This window comes from Physeter macrocephalus, chromosome 11 (assembly GCF_002837175.3).
Source record: "Physeter macrocephalus isolate SW-GA chromosome 11, ASM283717v5, whole genome shotgun sequence".
NCBI lineage: Eukaryota > Metazoa > Chordata > Mammalia > Artiodactyla > Physeteridae > Physeter > Physeter macrocephalus.
The window spans coordinates 38,655,468-38,673,877 of record NC_041224.1 but is presented as its reverse complement, the minus strand read 5'-3'; the positions used below and the strand labels follow the sequence as shown (position 1 = coordinate 38,673,877).

The window sequence follows — 18,410 nt, the reverse complement described above, 5'->3', positions numbered from 1 at the left end:
GGACGCGCAGGCTCAGCGGCCATGGCTCACGGGCCCAGCCGCTCCGCGGCATGTGGGATCTTCCCGGACCGGGGCACGAACCCGTGTCCCCTGCATTGGCAGGCGGACCCTCAACCACTGCGCCACCAGGGAAGCCCTGGAGAAGTTTTAAGAAGGCTATCTATGTGCAATTTAAACGTTTAATCTTTTAATTAACAAAGAAATTGAGGGTCATATTATGCTCTCCTCCTATGTTTTTATAGTGGTAAATTATACATAACATAAAATTTACCATCTTCACCATTTTGAAGTAAGCAGTTCAGTGGTATTAAGTACATTCATGATGTTATGCGATGATCACCACCATCCACCTCCAGAACTCTTCATCCTCCCAAACTAAAACTCTGTATCCGTTAACACTAACTCCCCATTCCCTCCTCCTCTCAAATCCCTGATAATGCCATTCCATTTTATATCACTATGAATTTGACTATTATAGGTACCTACACAAAAGTGGAATCATACATATTTGCCCTTTTGTGTCTGGCTTAGTTCACTTAGCGTACTCTCATAAAGATTCATCCATGTTGTAGCATGTATCAGAATCTCATTCCTTTTTAAGGTAGAATAATTAATATTCCATTGTATGTATATACCACATTTTGTTTATTCATTCATGACTGATGGACATTTGGGTTGTTTCTACCTTTTAGCTATTGTGAATCATGTTGCAATCATGGGTGCACAAATATCTGTTCAAGTCCTTGCTTTCAGTACTTTTGGGTATATACCCAGAAGTGGAATTGCTGGATCACATGGTAATTCTATGTTTAATATTTTGAGGAACCACCATTTTCATGTGCAATACAAGTTGTTGGTGCTATTGGGCTGTCCAAGACTCCAAACCTTCATATTAATACCTCCTTCACATTGATACCTCCTTCTCTCAACACTTTAATGCCATCCATGATACCTCCTTCTCTCAACCTCTGTAGCCAATCCTTCACCATTGATTTTACCTCCAAAATAGCTCCTTCCTCAATCTATCCACTTCTTCTCCATCTCCACCATATCCACGGTGGAGTGAATGGTCTTTATCTCTCTCTGGGTCTCTTCACATCCACCATTGTCTCTCTACAATCTGCTGTTTACACAGCAGCCACATACAAAAGAGTATATTCCATTTATATGAATTATAAGAGCAGGCAAAACTAGTCTATGGTGAAGGATTTCAGAACAGTGGTAATTGTGGGGAAAGGATAAGGAGGTTGATGAGGTTAAGCAGTGGTCTCTGGGGAGATGAACTGCTCTATATCTCATTTGGATATTGATTATACTGGTGTTTACATTTACATTTCATCGGTCCGTATGCATTTTTTTCTATAGGTAAGTTATATCTCACTAAGAGAAATTCACATCTAACCATGCCTTTCAAGACTTTGTCATCCCATCGCCAGGCTCTCCTTTCCACCAACACTGAAAATACTTTAGTGTCTTCTCTCTGCTCTCCGGTTAAAGATCACATAGAGTTTTATCCTGGCCTGCATGTCCTGGTCCTCCTACATCTCTTCCCCATCTCTCCTACACTTATCCTACCTTTCTGCATCCCACCTACTTGGCATTCTTTTGTTTCCTTGGCTCCTTCCTGCTGTAGCATTTTAGAATATGCTCTTTCCTCTGCCTGGATTCTCTTCTGCCTCTTCCAATTCATCCCTCAGAATTTAGGGATGTCATTCACCCAGGGAAGTCTTCTCTGACTCTCCGGGCTATGAAATGCTCTCAAGCCTCATGGATTGTTCCTTTGTTGTTCTTATGATTGTCTATTAAGTTGTATCCTTTATATGATTTTTGTCCCTCTTCTCTATTATGAGTTCAATGTCTGATTTTACTCATCTTTTTATCCCCAGGACCTATCAGAGTTGCCTGGTGCATAATAAATGGTCAATTTGAAAGACTAAAAGACAGACAAATTTAGAAGGAAAGAAAAGAAGTAAGAAAGAAAGAAAGAAGTGGATATTTTGAGAAAGTCAAGGGAAGAGACTATTCGGCATTTGAAGGAAAAAACAAATAGAGTGAGATGTGAGTGATACAGAGAAAGCCAGAGGAGCAGGGCATTTGAGTAAAGGTGGCCAACGAGAATGTAAGGCTGCAGGAATTCACAGAAATCTTTTCATTTTATTTTATTTTTTAAAATTGAAGTATAGTTGATTTCCAATGCTGTGCCAATCTGTGCTGTACAGCAAAGTGACTCAGTTATACAAATACATTCTTTTTTTATATTCTTTTCCATTATGGTTTATCACAGGATATTGAATATAGTTTCCTGTGCTATACAGTAGGACCTTGTTGTTTATCCATTCTGTATATAATAATTTGAATCTGCTAACCCCAAACTCTCAATCTATCCCTCCCCCATCCCCACCCACTTGGCAACCACAAGTCTGTTCTCTATGTCTGTAAGTCTGTTTCTGTTTTGTAGCTAGGTTCATTTGTGCCATATTCTAGATTCCACATATAAGTGATATCACACGGTATTTGTCTTTCTCTTTCTGACTTACTTCACTTAGTATGATGATCTCTAGTTGCATCCATATTGCTGCAAATGGCATTATTTTGTTCTTTTTTATGGCTGAATAATATTCCATTGTTTATGTATACCACATCTTCTTTGTCTATTCATCTGTTGATGGACATTTAGGTTGTTTCCATGTTTTGGCTATTGTAAACTGTGCTGCTATGAACATAGGGGTGCATGTATCTGTTTGAATTATACAATAGTTTTGTCTGGGTATATTCCCAGGAGTAGGATTGCTGGATCATATGGTAATTCTATTTTTAGTTTTCTGAGGAACCTCCATACTGTTTTCCATAGTGGCTGTACCGACTTATATTCCCACCAACTGTGTAGGAGGGTTCCCTTTTCTCCACATTCTCTCCAGCATTTGTTATTTGTAGGCTTTTTAATAATGGCCATTCTGACCAGTGTGAGGTGATACCTCATTGTAGTTTTGATTTCCATTTCTCTAATAATTAGGGAATTCACAGAAATCTTAAGAGAGGGATTGGATTCCCCTCAGGGTCTGAAAGAGAGACTTTGAGTCAATTTTATCCAAATCTCAAAGGACAAGATGACCCTAAATTGAGGTTACCATGCAGGTGAAGTTCTTAGTACAGAACAGACTCTAAATAAATGTTAATTCCCTTTGCCCCATTCTGTCTCTTCTGGGAAAGGCCTTAAACTGCATCATTGTGGTACCTTTACTCCTCATTTGTCTTTCTTGCCCCACCAGAAACAGAGAGAAAAAGAGAACATTCTACCTGACGTTCTTCTGGACAAAAACTTGCCATGGTTTCTGTCCATCCAGGACAAATCTCAAAAGAACCACATTCATAGTCTCAAAAATGTTTGGGAATCAGATAGGGATATACATCACCATCAGCCAATCACCAACCTTCATAAGCTATTAATTGTTTTAAATCCTTTTCCTTTAAAAAAATCTATGACTGCTTTATGTTGGTCAGTTACTTGCTATCTTCATTTGTTTAACATCTGTCTTCTGTCAGACACTCCTTAACAGAGCTGTACTTTTCTCTGAACAGTTCAATCACAATGGAGTAAAACAGAGTAGCTCTGAAACCAGTTCAGCAATCTCCTCGTGCCATTTGTGTAGGTTGTTATGTATCATTGCTGGTGCCCAGACTGGCAGCCCATTTTAGGGCACAGAGCAAATGTTTGCCAAGTTCTTCCCATAAGTCAGGCCCTTGATCTCACATTAACTTTGTTTTTTTTCCCTTCTTTTATTTCTTTATTTTTTTAAATTAATTTTTATTGGAGTATAGTTGCTTTACAATGTTGTGTTAGTTTCTGCTGTACAGCACAGTGAATCAGCTATACGTTTACATATATCCCCTCTCTTTTGGATTTCCTTCCCATTTAGGTCACCACAGAGCACTGAGTAGAGTTCCCTGTGCTATGCAGTAAGTTCTCATTAGTTATCTATTTTATACATAGTAGTGTATATATGTCAGTCCCAATCTCCCAGTTCATCCCACCCGCTCCTTCCCTCCTTGGTAACCATACGTTTGTTCTCTATATCTGTCTGCTTTGCAAATAAGTTCATCTGTACCATTTTTCTAGATTCAATACATAAGCAATATTAAACGGTATTTGTTTTTCTCTTTCTGACTTACTGCACTCTGTATGACAGTCTCTAGGTCCATCCACGTCTCTGCAGATGGCACAGTTTCGTTCCTTTTTATGGCTGAGTAATATTCCATTGTATATACGTACCACATCTTCTTCACATTCACTTTTAAAAGAGGTAGGGCTCTGCTGCAGACCTTGATTGTCTAGTTAGTCAGTGGTGTCCTTAGGGGACATTTGACAATTCTGCAGACATTTTTGGTTACCATAACATGGGGAGGGTATCACAGGCAGTGATAGTGGGTAGAGGTTAGGGATGCTGCTAAACAGCTTACAATGGACAAGACAGTCCCCCACAACAAAGAATTATCCAGCCCCAAATATCAGTAATGCTGCTCTAAGGCTTGGCGTGTGTGTGTGCATGTGCATGTGAGTGACTGGGGCCAGGAGTCTTGGCAGGCTGGGTTCTCAGGGCTTCAACATGACTAAGCAGGTAGTACCAGTAAACACTAACTTTGCAGTAAGAGAGATGAAGATATTAAAGAGGAAATATGAGCCTCTCAAGTCAACATGAAAAAATTTCCTATTCTTAGTGGAAAACAAAACACTAAAACTATGAAAACCACCACTGTGGGTTTTCAGGTTTGTATAGAAAAACAAAACCAATATAATAGTCTTTCCATTCCATCACCCATCTCCATTTGAAACTAGGAATTCTTTTGTTTAAAGAGATGTCTAGACAATTACATATGCAGTTATTTTACCCACTGTGTGGGACATTTTGGTTCTAGAGTAATGATGTTTAATTACTCTCAAGGCACTATGCTAATCTCTAAGTGAGGTGTACTGAAAATTCGGCTGTTGATGCTTAGCAAACATGATTTGCAAGCATTCTCAGTGACGTTATTTCAGACAGAGGCTCATTAAATTCTCAGTGAATAACAGAAACATCAGTGTAACAGAACCACTTTTCCAATGCTTGATATACTTGGGTACGTGGTTTAATTAAAAATACATTCATTCAGCCTCAAATATCCATATTTGATTTTCCCTTTAAAAGTCTGGCCAGGACCCTAGATTTAGCGATCATCTGTGATACGGATAGTTATTATATTAACATTTGATCCTGATTGCCTATCGAGCCAAGGGACAGGTCTCTAAATTCACTCATGCCTTTTGCACAAGCATCTAAATATGTGAGAGCAGAGGGTATGGGTTGAAAAACAGGGTGTCCCATCAGACCCTCCCAAGATTTCCCGCTGTCATTGGCCTTGTCAGCTTGTCCTTGGGTATTTGATAACCCTCCATGGTTGGCTACTTTGTATCCTGTTTCCTCTGCCTGCAAAGAGAGACCAGGGCCAGGACCACTGCTGTTGTTGATGGAGTTACTCTCTGCTTTTCCACTGCTGCTGCCTTTCTTTATCACTCCGTTCTCTCCCACTCCACTATAGAAATCCTCAAAGCCAGGGAAGCAGGCCTCTAAACATAAGCCCAGCCATCCAACTCAAACTCAGATGGCTTGGCTTTGGCAAGTACATTTTGTGATGGGGCTTCATCTTCCAGCTTGCCCAGGACTGCAAGGTGACCTTAATGAGTCTGGAGGAGTCTCATGCCAGTTAGAGGTTCTGCCTTTTCAGAATTAATCCTAGGTCAGCAAAACACTTCAGCTGCATGCTCATTCAGGTAGACACAGCAATCTCTAGTCAGTCCTCACCTTGACCACCAGCTTTCTAGCCCTTCAATTCTTGTAGATTGTTGCCTGGGTCAATCAACCTTCCTGCTTTTCTCCCCAGTCTAGGACTTGTCTCTCCCCACCTCCTGGTTAAGCTCTCACTTCTTGCATTGGACCCAGGATTCTCTCTCTGCATTTTCCTAGCAGGCATTCCACAGACTGCAAGAATCTCAATCTGGTTCCAACCAGATTTTCAGCAAGCTCTGTCCCTATGTCTTCTGCCTCTCTCCTCTGCCTCCACCAACCTTCCTACAGAATGCATGATTTTATGAATCTCTGTAAACATGTAACCCACATAAGAGCTGGGGCTTCAAGTGGCTAGGTATAAGTCAAAGTCATACTCAGCAAAATATATCCAGCAGCCAAGAGCAATCTTTAAAAACTGCCAGTATGCCCCTCTCAGTGGATAGCAACAGGGATCCAGTAACAGGGATCCAGTGAGTCGTCTACAGAAATTTTTTTTTTTTTGAAGTAGAGAAGAGTAGCTTTTTTTTTTTTTTTTTTTTTTTTTTGCTGTACGCGGGCCTGTCACCGCTGCAGCCTCTCCCGTGGCAGAGCACAGGCTCCGGACGTGCAGGCTCAGCGGCCATGGCTCACGGGCCCAGCCGCTCTGCGGCACGTGGGATCCTCCCGGACCAGGGCACGAACCCACATCCCCTGCATCGGCAGGCGGACTCCCAACCACTGTGCCACCAGGGAAGCCCAAGAGTAGCTTTTTAAAAAAATAAATTTATTTATATATTTATTTATTTATGGCTGCTTGGGTCTTTGTTGCTGTGCACGGGCTTTCTCTAGTTGCAGCGAGCTGGGGCTACTCTTCGTTGCAGTGCGCGGGCTTCTCATTGTGGTGGCTTCTCTTGTTGTGGAGCACAGGCTCTAGGCGAGCGGGCTTCAGTAGTTGTGGGGCATGAGCTCAGTAGTTGTGGCTTGTGGGCTCTAGAGCTCAGGCTCAGTAGTTGTGGCGCCCAGGCTTAGTTGCTCGGCGGCATGTGGGATCTTCCTGGACCAGGGCTCGAACCTGTGTCCCCTGCACTGGCAGGCGGATTTTTAACCACTGTGCCACCATGGAAGTCCCTGAAAAGAGTAGCTTTTATTGCTTTGCCAGGCAAAGGGGGCCACAGTGAGCTAAGACTTCAATGCCTTAGTGGGCCAATGCCTTCAAGACTGTGTGACCCACTCTGGAGTGGGTAGTGAGCAGTTTTATAGTGTTCAAAGAGTAGGGCATGATCAGCTCTTGGACAGTTCTCAGATTGGTTGGCATCAAGGTGAAGTTTCAAGAATCATCAACCCTCTGGCTTCAAACAGTTTAGGGTCTATGTTCTTGTGGTCAGCAGTTTTCATCGGGTGGAGGTCTGCTTCCCGTAGCAACAGCTTAGGAATGTGTGTCAGGCCTTTATCTATATCTTTCAGGGAACTGGGAATTTGGTGATTCTGCTATGTGGTAGAATTAGTTTTTACAATATCACCTTTCCTGGAGATGATGTGTAGTCTCTGGAATCTGGAGAGGGGACATGTGTCTAGAGGGCTGTCCAGCAGACTTAGGGGTGGTGATGGCTTCTGGCGGTTGCAAGTCCCAGGCTTTGTACCTAATCCCCGGCTTCGCCTTTGCAGGTAGTCCCTTTATTAGTCTCTCTTCAAATGACCCAGCTCGAATGTGTCATATGTGTCCTGATACAGAAGTTAATCACATTCTCCTCTGTACCCTCATGGCTCTTGTACACACCCTCTGCTTGAGCACATACCACATGGTCTTGTAATAATCTATTTTCAATGCTGGTCTTCCTGAGAAGACTGTGAGTTCCACAGAGCAGGGACAATGTCTTGCTAACCACTCTACCTCTAACCAAGTAACTGTCTGGGGCTGTTTTTGTGAATGTAGGAGGAGATAAGGAGGTCAGCCTCCTCCTTATGGGGAGGAGAGACGGAGATGGGAGAGAGCCCCCTGACAATCCTACCAGGTCCATTCCATGCCTGAGCATCTCCCACAAGGCAAGAATGGGGGAGAAGAGTGATTGAATCATGGGTCTAGATTCTGGGAGCAGGCTCCTGCCTGACTGTAGCAGTACAGTTAGTGCACAGACCCAGGAGCCAGATTATCTGAGTCTGAAGCCTGACTTTGTGTTTTTTGTTTTTACTAGCTGTGTGACCTTGGGGAAGTTATTTAACCTTTCTGTGCCCAGATTTCTATATCTATAATATGGCCATAAAATAGACCCCACCTCATAAGATTCTTATGTAGATTAAATGTGATAGATACCATATGCTTGGCATATGATGAGTGATTAGTAATTGTTAGCTTAAGAAAGAAATAAATTAACATACTTGGTCCCAGGATAAAAGGTCTGGGATCTCAGGTTAGCTTTATTGTATTACCTTGAATAAATCAGTTAGCTTCTCTGGGGTCTTAACAGCCATTCTGGGGCGAAATTTTACTAATTACTGAATAGTTGTATCAGAGCAAATTATTCCTATATTTTTGCAAGTGGAAGCATGCATTTCCTCTCCCCCCACTTACTGCCAGCCAGAAAAATGGGAACTTACCCCCTGAGAGCACTGGGAGGTGGCGTCTGCTTTTCTCTCCACTCCTTCTTTGCTCTTCCCGTGGGAGGGGTGACCTGCCTAATAAGTGAGGTTTGGAAAAGTGCCACCGCACAGGTGTGTCCTTGCCTGACCTTCTCCATAGCTCTATTTTAGAATCTTTCTATCACTGCCTTCTCTCTTCTTCTCTGCCTCCTACACGTGATAAGTAACCAGAGGCAGGCTTTGCCCGCATAGGGGCGTGGTGGAGTTGGGGATGGCGGGGAGAGACCTGAGGATATTATTCAGATATTCAGACACTCTGATTGCAGCTGGAGGGGAAAAAGAGCACTTTGCCCTTGGGTCCAAGTCCCATTTTCTAATTTTATCCAACTGTACCAGCAATAAAATTTCTGTGTCTATTTCTCACAGTGTGGAATGGAGAGAGGTGTGATTAACTAGCACCCTGAGTCTTCACCATATGATGGGCTGACCGGGAGCCCCTAATAAGAAACCGTCAAAAGTCAGCGACCACAGGGAATTCTACTCAGTGCTCTGTGGTGACCTAAATGGGCAGGAAATCCAAAAAGGAGGGGATATATAGCTGATTCACTTTGCAGTACAGTAGAAGCTAACGTAACATTGTAAAGCAACTGTACTCCAATAAAAATTAATTTTAAAAAAGAGATACAAATTTCCCATTATAAAATAATAAGTCACAGGAATGTAATATATAGCACAAGGAATATAGGCAATCATACTGTAATTATTTTGTGTGGTGGCAGATGGTTCCTGGACTTGTTGTGGTGATCATTTTGTAATGTATTTGACTGTTGGATCACTGTGTTGTACACCTGAACCTAACATAATATTGCACATTAACTGTACTTCAATAAAAAATGTATATAAAATAGCCACTTAAGAAAAAAGTCAATGACCACAGTCCTACATGGCAAGATTTGACTGGTGCCGCTGGGTTGAAAGGTTTAGTTAGACTGTTTGCTATTTGTGATCTGCAATGGGCTTACATCATGACTGATGTTTGCAGGTGTGTAGTCGCCTTAAACAGATGCTGGCTAAACAAACTTCTTTATTACAAGTGAACCTCGTGGATCAGTTGGTTACCCAAGCAATGCTCTGCCTTGTGACCATCTTAAGGCAAGATGGGCTGGCCTGGAACCTCCTCTTAGCATGCAGAAGTCTAGTCTCAGGCCGAGGTAGAGAGTCCCAGGAAGATTTTTCTTAGGGAATTGCCTCTGAAATAGCAGCTTCAGTCCTTGGGAACTTCAGAGTCCCACATGGAGAGGGCAAGGGATTTGCTTCCTCCTAGATTGCAGAGTAGGGGTAAGACCCTTCATGGTGTTTTTACTCTGGTCCCTGGGGCATAAGGCTCAAGTGTGCGTGCTCTGATTTCTAGCTTTTACAATTCATGTACTGCTGAGCACTGAGGGGTAGAAGGTAAATGTATTTTTGCTTGTTTTCCACCTTCGTCCTCTTTCTTAGATCTGGTTAAGGGACTGGTAGCCAGGAGAAATTGAACCCTGCTGGAACAGGGAAGAGGTTGGTGGAAAGGAATGGTTATACGCCCAATGAAATTGAGAAGCTTAACCAGGGCATGGGAAATTAAAAGCTGGAAAGGCAGGATTCAGGGTAAAGCATATAGCAGAGGGCATTGCCTCTATTCAGGGTTCTAGGGGAGCCCCAGGGCTGAGGGACAGTTGGCCTTCTGCCTGGTTTGGGAAGGGAAGGACTTGGGAGCACAATTACACCCTTAAGGAGGGATTCCTTCCACTTGAGTGAATGCTCATTGATGGGGAATCCTAGACAGCCAGTGTAGACGGGCCAGCATCCTCGGCAGGGCTGAAACAAAGAAGGATTTCGCTTTCGTCTTGTGATTTTTCTGTTTATCCAAGAGGCCACTACATCTCTACTTGATCATTTGCCGACAATAGCAAAGTGGGTCTGGGTGCCATTGGGCATGGTTCCCTGGGGTAACTGCTCTAGGGTCTGAGGGTGACTATGGTTGAGGACTGGTGCTGTGATAATTTTCCGTATCCTATGGACACTTGGAGTCTAAAATGTTGCACCTACAAGAGCTTCATTCAACCACTCCAAAAATAGAGAACCCAGACTTCAAGATGCTGAAAGAAACTTCTCTCCACCCAGACTCTGGGTGAAACCACCATGGCTGGAAATGCCAGATTGAGGGATCAGGAAGAGAAAAATTTGTGAGAATTTGCATGAACTTCAAGTTACAAGGGAAGGAAACTCAGATTTTTGGACCTCAATTTTTCTCAGGAAATAAGAAATGGGAAGGGGTTCAGAAGAGTTCCAGCTAGGGCATTATCTATGTGACTGGCATTGTAATTCTTGGAGAAATTCTGTATTGTCACTTGTACTTGCTGTTTTGTCTCCGAGTAGCCTGTTCTAGACAGTGTGACTTGGCATAATTCAAAACTGGAACTAGACTAGTGAGTGTATTTTTGGCCTAAAGTTCAGGGTGGCCTGTAGTTAATACATTGTTTGGCTCCATTCCAGGGTTCTTTGGGGCCTAAAGCTGAACAGCTCATCACCAGTCCCAGAAGAGAAGTTTGTGTCTGCAGTGTGATACACACACTGTCCTGATGAAAGGCTGGCCTCCTCTTCTGTCCCACCTCACAGGGGATGCTAACACTCCCGGCTGACCACGTGCTTCAGCGTTAAGGCCACAGAACACGTGTGTAAGAGGAACTGACATTTCCACACCAGGAGTTCCTGACCAGCCTGTTCCCTGGGGATCCTGAGTTATGGAGGGGTTGGGGAGAAAGGGAGAAAGCACCACCCTTACCATCCCAGGGGAGGTGGGATGTCTCATCTGATGGTGAGGATGGAAAAAGGGCAGTGACTCTGCAGAGCCCACTTTCCCCCCTCCTTGGCCCTCTTTCTCCTGGCAGGCTGCAGGCATTCTGGCATGCATCCTCCTCCATGTGATAAGCCTGCTAAGAGTTGTCCAGCTATTCTCTCTATGACGAGGAGGGCATTTAATCCACAGGGAGGGAGAAGAAAGCCCATTTTATCCTTGGGTTTAACTAGCAGCCGTCAGACTGACACAGTGGTGCTCATCTGAATTCTGTGGCATCTCTCAGTTGGTTAAAATCTAGAGGGAAGAGGAATGCTTTCTTAGCACTCTCAATTCCAACACTTCGTACTATTTTCTTTCACGTGGCCACAGGCTTCTCGCAAAGCAATGCTAGAAGAGATGTGGTGTTCATCCACCCTCAGTCCTTGGTGACCCTCCCAGCACAGAGCACTCCTCTGCTGAGGGGCAAGAACTTGGAGGGCAGGGAAAGCCTGTCTTGTTGATGGGGCTTCCCTAGAGCCCAGCACAGCCGGCATCAAAGACTATCTGTGGAGCCGAATAGTTCCTTGAAATCGCCAAAGAGGGAAATGTACTCATCTTCCCTGGAAACACATTACAAGGCAGTGAAATTCTTCCAAAGGCTTAACCTTAAATTTCTAATTAGTTGATTAATTTTTCTCATTCTGCCAACTCTTAAAGATGTTTTGAGAACTCATTTGCTAATTAGAGAAGGAACTTCACAGATGCAAAAATAAAACAGCTTCTATGCTGTCCAATACAGTAGTCACTAGCCACACGCCCATTTAAGATGTGACATAAAAATAGTATAAAGGAAAGTATAAAGGAAAGAAAGTAAAATAATCTCATATTAATTTTTTCTATTGATTGCATGTCGAAGTGATAATATTTTGGATCTATTGAGTTAAATAAAAATATATATTAGTAGTACTTATTTTACCTGTCTCTCTTTTTTTTTTTTTTTTGTATGTTTGTTTTTTGTTTTTGTGGTATGCGGGCCTCCCTCTGCTGCGGCCTCTCCCGTTGCGGAGCACAGGCTCCGGACGCGCAGGCTCAGCGGCCATGGCTCACGGGCCCAGCCGCTCCACGGCATGTGGGATCCTCCCGGACCGGGGCGCGAACCCGGTTCCCCTGCATCGGCAGGCGGACGCGCAACCACTGCGCCACCAGGGAAGCCCAACCTGTCTCTTTTTAACTTCTAAAAAATGTGGCTACTGGAACAGAGCTGTTCCAGGTGCTGCTTATTGTATAGTATTTTCATTCCTTTCCCATCTTGGACCAGGAAGGGAAACCAGAAAGACACTGAGTTGCTGCACATCTTTGAAGAAATCCTTTTCTTTCTCTGGCCTCTCTTTTTAACACCTGTGAAATTAGAGTAGGCCCTGTAAGGTCACTTCCAAATCCCTGTTTCATGACTTATTATAAAAGAAGGGCCAATTGCCCCAAAGGCCCTATCAGCCGGTATTAAAATACTTCATGTCCACTATGGTACAGCTACCTGTCAGTTGTGGGTACTGACCATAAACAAGAGGCGTGCTGCTCATGACAGTGTGGGCTAGATGAACATTACCTGTGATTCCACCAGCCAGTATGAAAATCTTGCCAGTGATGAATGCCAGACAGCCTTAAAAAGATGAACTGAAAGTGAAGGAGCACACATGTTCATTTCTCTGCTGATTTAGACATTTTGTTTTTTTTAACCTCCACCACTGAACTGTATCTTGACAACAATTAGAAGATGAATCAGGATCACACATTCAGGCAAACAGCTAGAAGAGGTGTTTAATACAACACAGGAGAAGGATGCTGTGTTTGAAATGATGACCCTCTGTGCCCTAATCGCTGTTTCTACAAATTTAAATATGATACTCAGTACTGGTTATGGAAACGGCAATTTAAGTGGCTCCGTTTTTCTTCATCAGACCTTGCTTAACACAGACTCATTGAAGTGGAAATTGAGTTTGTACATAATTGTTTACAGTCTGTTGGTTTTTTTTAAAAAGGACCTGTTTATAAGAAGACACATAATGGGCTCAACTGAGCCGGCTTCTGAGACCAGAATCTTTTCTGTTGGTCTCCTCTCATCAACCCCCTGCTAATGTGCTCTGATACAGTTACCTCATTCCTCTCATCTGCCCTGCCAGTTGGCCTGATTTCTGGTTTATGTCCTCACAGTGGCCGTCCTTTTCTTTTCTGTGCCTGGCATCTTATGTGGACATTTTAGTGGGATAGGGAACCTACCTCCTACTGCAACTGAAAGTGGGGTCCGGTTGCTCACTGCTCAAAAGCCAATAAAGAGGCAAAGTGGGTGAAAGGAAAGTTTCCTTTGTTTTGGATGCCGGCAACCGGGGTGGGAGGGTGGACTCCTGTCCGAAGGCCGACTCCCAACCACTGACAATCAGTGGGCAAGAGCTTTTATAGATGGAAGGAGGTGGGCCACATTCAGAAACAGCACAGGCAGCTCTGACAGTCATCTTGAACTTGGTTATTGGTGGTCTGATCAGTGTCATCTTGATTGTTTTAGGTACAGTTAATCTTCAGTTCCAGGGTTGGTTTGTTCCCATTTCCTTAAGGCCAGTTCTTGGAATTGTGGCAGCTTGTGTCATGGCTACAGTCTGGTCATCACACGGTTAACTTCTTCCACCTGGTGTGGGTTTCAGTAGCTATAAGACAGCTCACAGGATATGGCTCAGAATATTATACATATCCCTTAAGGAGGAACTAAAGGGCCTTGACTTTGCTTAATGACTGAACTATTATTATTTAGTCTTTTTTAAAAAAAATTTATTATTTATTTAGTTTTGGCTGCGTTGGGTCTTCGTTGCTGTGCACGGGCTTTCTCTAGTGGCAGTGAGCGGAGGCTACTCTTCATTGCGGTGCACAGGCTTCTCACTGCCATGGCTTCTCTTGTTGCAGAGCGTGGGCTCTAGGCTCACAGGCTTCAGTAGTTGTGGCACGCGGGCTCAGTAGGCCCTTAAGGAGGAACTAAAGGGCCTTGACTTTGCTTAATGACTGAAGTATTATTATTTAGTCTTTTTTAAAAAAAATTTATTATTTATTTAGTTTTGGCTGCGTTGGGTCTTCGTTGCTGTGCACGGGCTTTCTCTAGTTGCAGTGAGCGGAGGCTACTCTTCATTGCGGTGCACAGGCTTCTCACTGCCATGGCTTCTCTGGTTGCAGAGCGTGGGCTCTAGGCTCACAGGCTTCAGTAGTTGTGGCACGCGGGCTCAGTAGTTGTGGCATACAGGCTTAGTTACTCCGCGGCACGTGGGATCTTCCCAGACCAGGAATCGAACTCATGTCCCCTGCATTGGCAGGCAGATTCTTAACCACCGCGCCACCAGGGAAGTCCCCTTATTATTTAGTCTTGTTGAACTGTTTTTCTTTGTTTCTGCATTTTCTCACTTCTCTGATTAAACTTATTCTTTGGCTAACATTTTCCACATACCAAAGGCAGGCTGAGGACTCGGGGGGGCAAGGACCATAGGGTCCTGCTCCGTTTCACTACTACAGAGCAGATATGGCCAGACACCTGCTGTCCCGTGTCCTGGGAGCTGGGATGCACTCCTGTGACCCAGGTTTATCCAAGCAGTTCTCACACTTGAGAGAAGCTGAGCTAGCCCTGCAAAGAAACAGGGAACATAGAATTCATCCCCCTCGTAGTGACATCCACCGTCTTGGAGAAGCAGTGACCCTAGTGGTCTCCAATGGGCAGCAGGGGCCAGAAGTAGTGACGTGAATGTGGCAGTGATGTCTCGCCTGGACTCATAGCTTAATGAGACCTGTCACTACTCACACCCAGCACCCATGTCCCCCTTACCTTGCTCTACATTTTCAAAAGGCTACATTTGCCATCTTCTAACATACCATGTTATTTGCTTTTTTTTTTTTTTTTTTTTCAGTACGCGGCCCTCTCACTGCCGTGGTCTCTCCCATTGCGGAGCACAGGCTCCGGACGCGCAGGCTCAGCGGCCATGGCTCATGGGCCCAGCCGCTCCACGGCATGTGGGATCTTTCCTGACCGGGGCACGAACCCGTGTCCCCTGCATCGGCAGGCGGACTCTCAACCAGTGCGCCACCAGGGAAGCACTATTTGCTTTTTATATTTATTATTTATATGCTTTTCTTCACTAGAGTGCCTACTCCATGAAGATGAGTACTTTTGTCTGTTTCACTTGCTGATGTATCCCAAGTACCTGGCATATAATAGGCCCTCAATCCAAAGTTGTAAATTTAAATATTTGTTGAAAGAAACAGTGAAGTCTTCCCACGGTGTGATTTTAGTAGAGTGACCTTCCCTGGTCTCTCTCCTTTCTTCTGAACCTCATCTAAAGAATCCCCATCAATTTTACGAGTTGTTCAATATCATTCCAGTACCTTCCCTTTTTTTTCCCCTCAGGTTAACCAGAATAAGTTGCAGTCATTTGCAAGCAAGATTTGTGACTGTAGTGCAGAAAAAAACTTGAACGTGCAAACAACTCAGGGTGATTTTTGCCCCCTGGGGTTATTTTGCAATTTCAAGAGTCATTTTGTTGTAGTGGTTACATACAGGAGGTGCTATTGAGATCTAGTGGGTAGAGGCCAAAGATTACTGCTAAACGTCTTACAATTCACAAGACAGCCTCCCTCAACAAAGAATGATCTGGCCCCAAATGTCAATAGTGCCAAGGTTGAGAAACTCCGCTTCAACTTCTCCTAGGGAACGCGCCCAGTGAAGTCAGGCAGCACCAAGTGATGGGGGTGCAGGCTCCTGAGTCAGGAGATATGGCCTTGGATCCCAACTCTGTGTTTGATTAGCTGTGTGATGTGAGACACATTCCTTGTTTCCTCTGGCTTTGGTTTCCTTATCTGTAAAATGAGGATAATAATGCCTGCTTTCTTTAAAAAAATTTTTTTTAAAATTTTATTATTTTGTTTGGCCACACCTTGTGGCATGTGAGATCTTAGTTCCCCGACCAGGGATCGAACTTGCACCCCTTGCAGTGGAAGCGCGGAGTCATAACCACTGGACCACCAGGGAAGGCCGATAATGTCTGCTTTCAAGAGTAGTTTAGAGGCCTGAAAGAGAGAGTATGTGTGAGAGTGGATCACAGACTCTGAAAGGATGTGCTAATTGTCAGCCCCACCCTCCACTCCTGAGGCTCACTACTCCACATTCTAAATCTGAGTACTTCTGGGAATTTTGAACTCCAAGCTAAATCCATATTTGGATGTTTCCCCAAGTGAAGGGAAAGGGCAAGAGGACTTGTACTGTCCTGCAAACAGAGTCCAGGGAACAGGACAGCAGGCAAGGGAGGGCCCGGCTGGGACCCGGGCCTGGCTGGAGCAGCTGTACACCAGCTGCCTCATGAGCTGCCACTTGGAGGGGCTGAGTGTGCAAGGTCATCTCTCTCTTGGATCTACTTGTGTTCTCTGTGTGTCAGGATGAAAATCGGAATGGTGGTCACCTGGTTGGTGAAGGAACCTGGCCTCAACTCATGGGGTTTCAAGGTCAAGCTTACCATAGGTAGGAAGAGCAGAATCAAAGAACAAGTGGCGCCTTCCTTGCTCAATGGTGGTTTTCATTCTTACGAAAGTAAAATTTATGAATTTAAGAAGTATTTCTGAGAGCCTGTTACCTATCATGGATGATCTTATGAGCTGGAGACACAGGGGAGAATGCTCATCTGTGTTCTCAAAGAGCTCAGGAGGGGAAGACTCAAGATGGTGGACTAGGAGGACACAGAATTTGCGTCTCCGCACAACTAGGGCACCTACGAGGCACCAGTGGGGGACCGTGGACACCTAAGGAGACAGGGGAACCCCCAGCAACTGGGTAGGACATGGGGCATGTAGGGGAGTGAGGGGGAGAGGAGAAGTGGAGGCGGGATGGGACCAGCGCCCCTGAGGGGAGGCTGAGGGAGAGGAAGGGATCCCACGCCCAAAGGGGGATATTGGTGGACCATTGGGAGGGCAGAGGATCCAAAGGGAGTGTGGCCAGGTTTTCCTTGCCCACCTGGGCCCCCGGGAGCCCAATTGATGTTTTTAGGACATTCCACCTGAAAGCGGAAGAATACACTTTCTTCTCTAGTGCACACGGAACATTCTCCAGAATAGATCGCATCTTGGGTTAGAAATCAAGCCTCGGTAAATTTAAGAAAATTGAAATTGTATCAAGCATCTTTTCCGACCACAATGCTATGAGACTTTATATCAATTACAGGAAAAAAACTGCAAAATAAAAACACATGGAGGCTAAACAGTGCACTGCTAAATAACCAAGAGATCACTGAAAAAATCAACGAAGAAATAAAAGAAAATACCTAGAAACAAATGATAATGAAAACACGATGATGCAAAACCTATGGGGCACAGCAAAAGCAGTTCAAAGAGGGAAGTTCATAGCAATTCAAGCTCACCTCAAGAAACAAGAAAAATCTCAAATAAACAATCTAACCTAAAACAATTAAAAAAAGAACAAAGAAAACCCAAAATTAGTAAAAGGAAAGAAATCATAAAAATCAGAGCAGAGATAAACGAAATAGAAATGAAGGAAACAATAGCAAAGATTAATAACACTAAAAGTTGATTCTTTGAGAAGATAAACAAAATTGATAAACCTTTAGCCAGACTCATTTATATCAATTACAGGAAAAAAACTGCAAAATAAAAACACATGGAGGCTAAACAGTGCACTGCTAAATAACCAAGAGATCACTGAAAAAATCAACGAAGAAATAAAAGAAAATACCTAGAAACAAATGATAATGAAAACACGATGATGCAAAACCTATGGGGCACAGCAAAAGCAGTTCAAAGAGGGAAGTTCATAGCAATTCAAGCTCACCTCAAGAAACAAGAAAAATCTCAAATAAACAATCTAACCTAAAACAATTAAAAAAAGAACAAAGAAAACCCAAAATTAGTAAAAGGAAAGAAATCATAAAAATCAGAGCAGAGATAAACGAAATAGAAATGAAGGAAACAATAGCAAAGATTAATAACACTAAAAGTTGATTCTTTGAGAAGATAAACAAAATTGATAAACCTTTAGCCAGACTCATCAAGAAAAAAAGGAAGAGGACTCAAATCAATAAAATTGGAAATGAAAAAGGAGAGATTACAACTGACACCACAGAAATACAAAAGATCATAAGAGACTACTACAAGCAACTATATGCCAATAAAATGGACAACCTGGA

At 43.7% G+C, this 18,410-nt stretch overlaps 1 protein-coding gene across 17 annotated transcripts in view; it reads left to right on the top strand.

Annotated features, from left to right (window-relative positions):
- MTHFS (methenyltetrahydrofolate synthetase) overlaps positions 1 to 18,410 on the top strand; it is a 324,398-nt gene that overhangs the window by 132,725 nt on the left and 173,263 nt on the right. Inside the window, exon 4 of one of the 17 annotated variants that reach the window (XM_028496398.2) lies at positions 10,911 to 11,135. The exons of the other annotated variants lie outside the window; for them this stretch is intronic. Coding sequence (XP_028352199.1) covers positions 10,911 to 10,997 — 87 coding nt within the window. The 3' untranslated portion in view covers positions 10,998 to 11,135. Of the gene's footprint in view, positions 1 to 10,910; positions 11,136 to 18,410 lie in introns of those variants that run through there. 17 annotated transcript variants of the gene reach the window in all.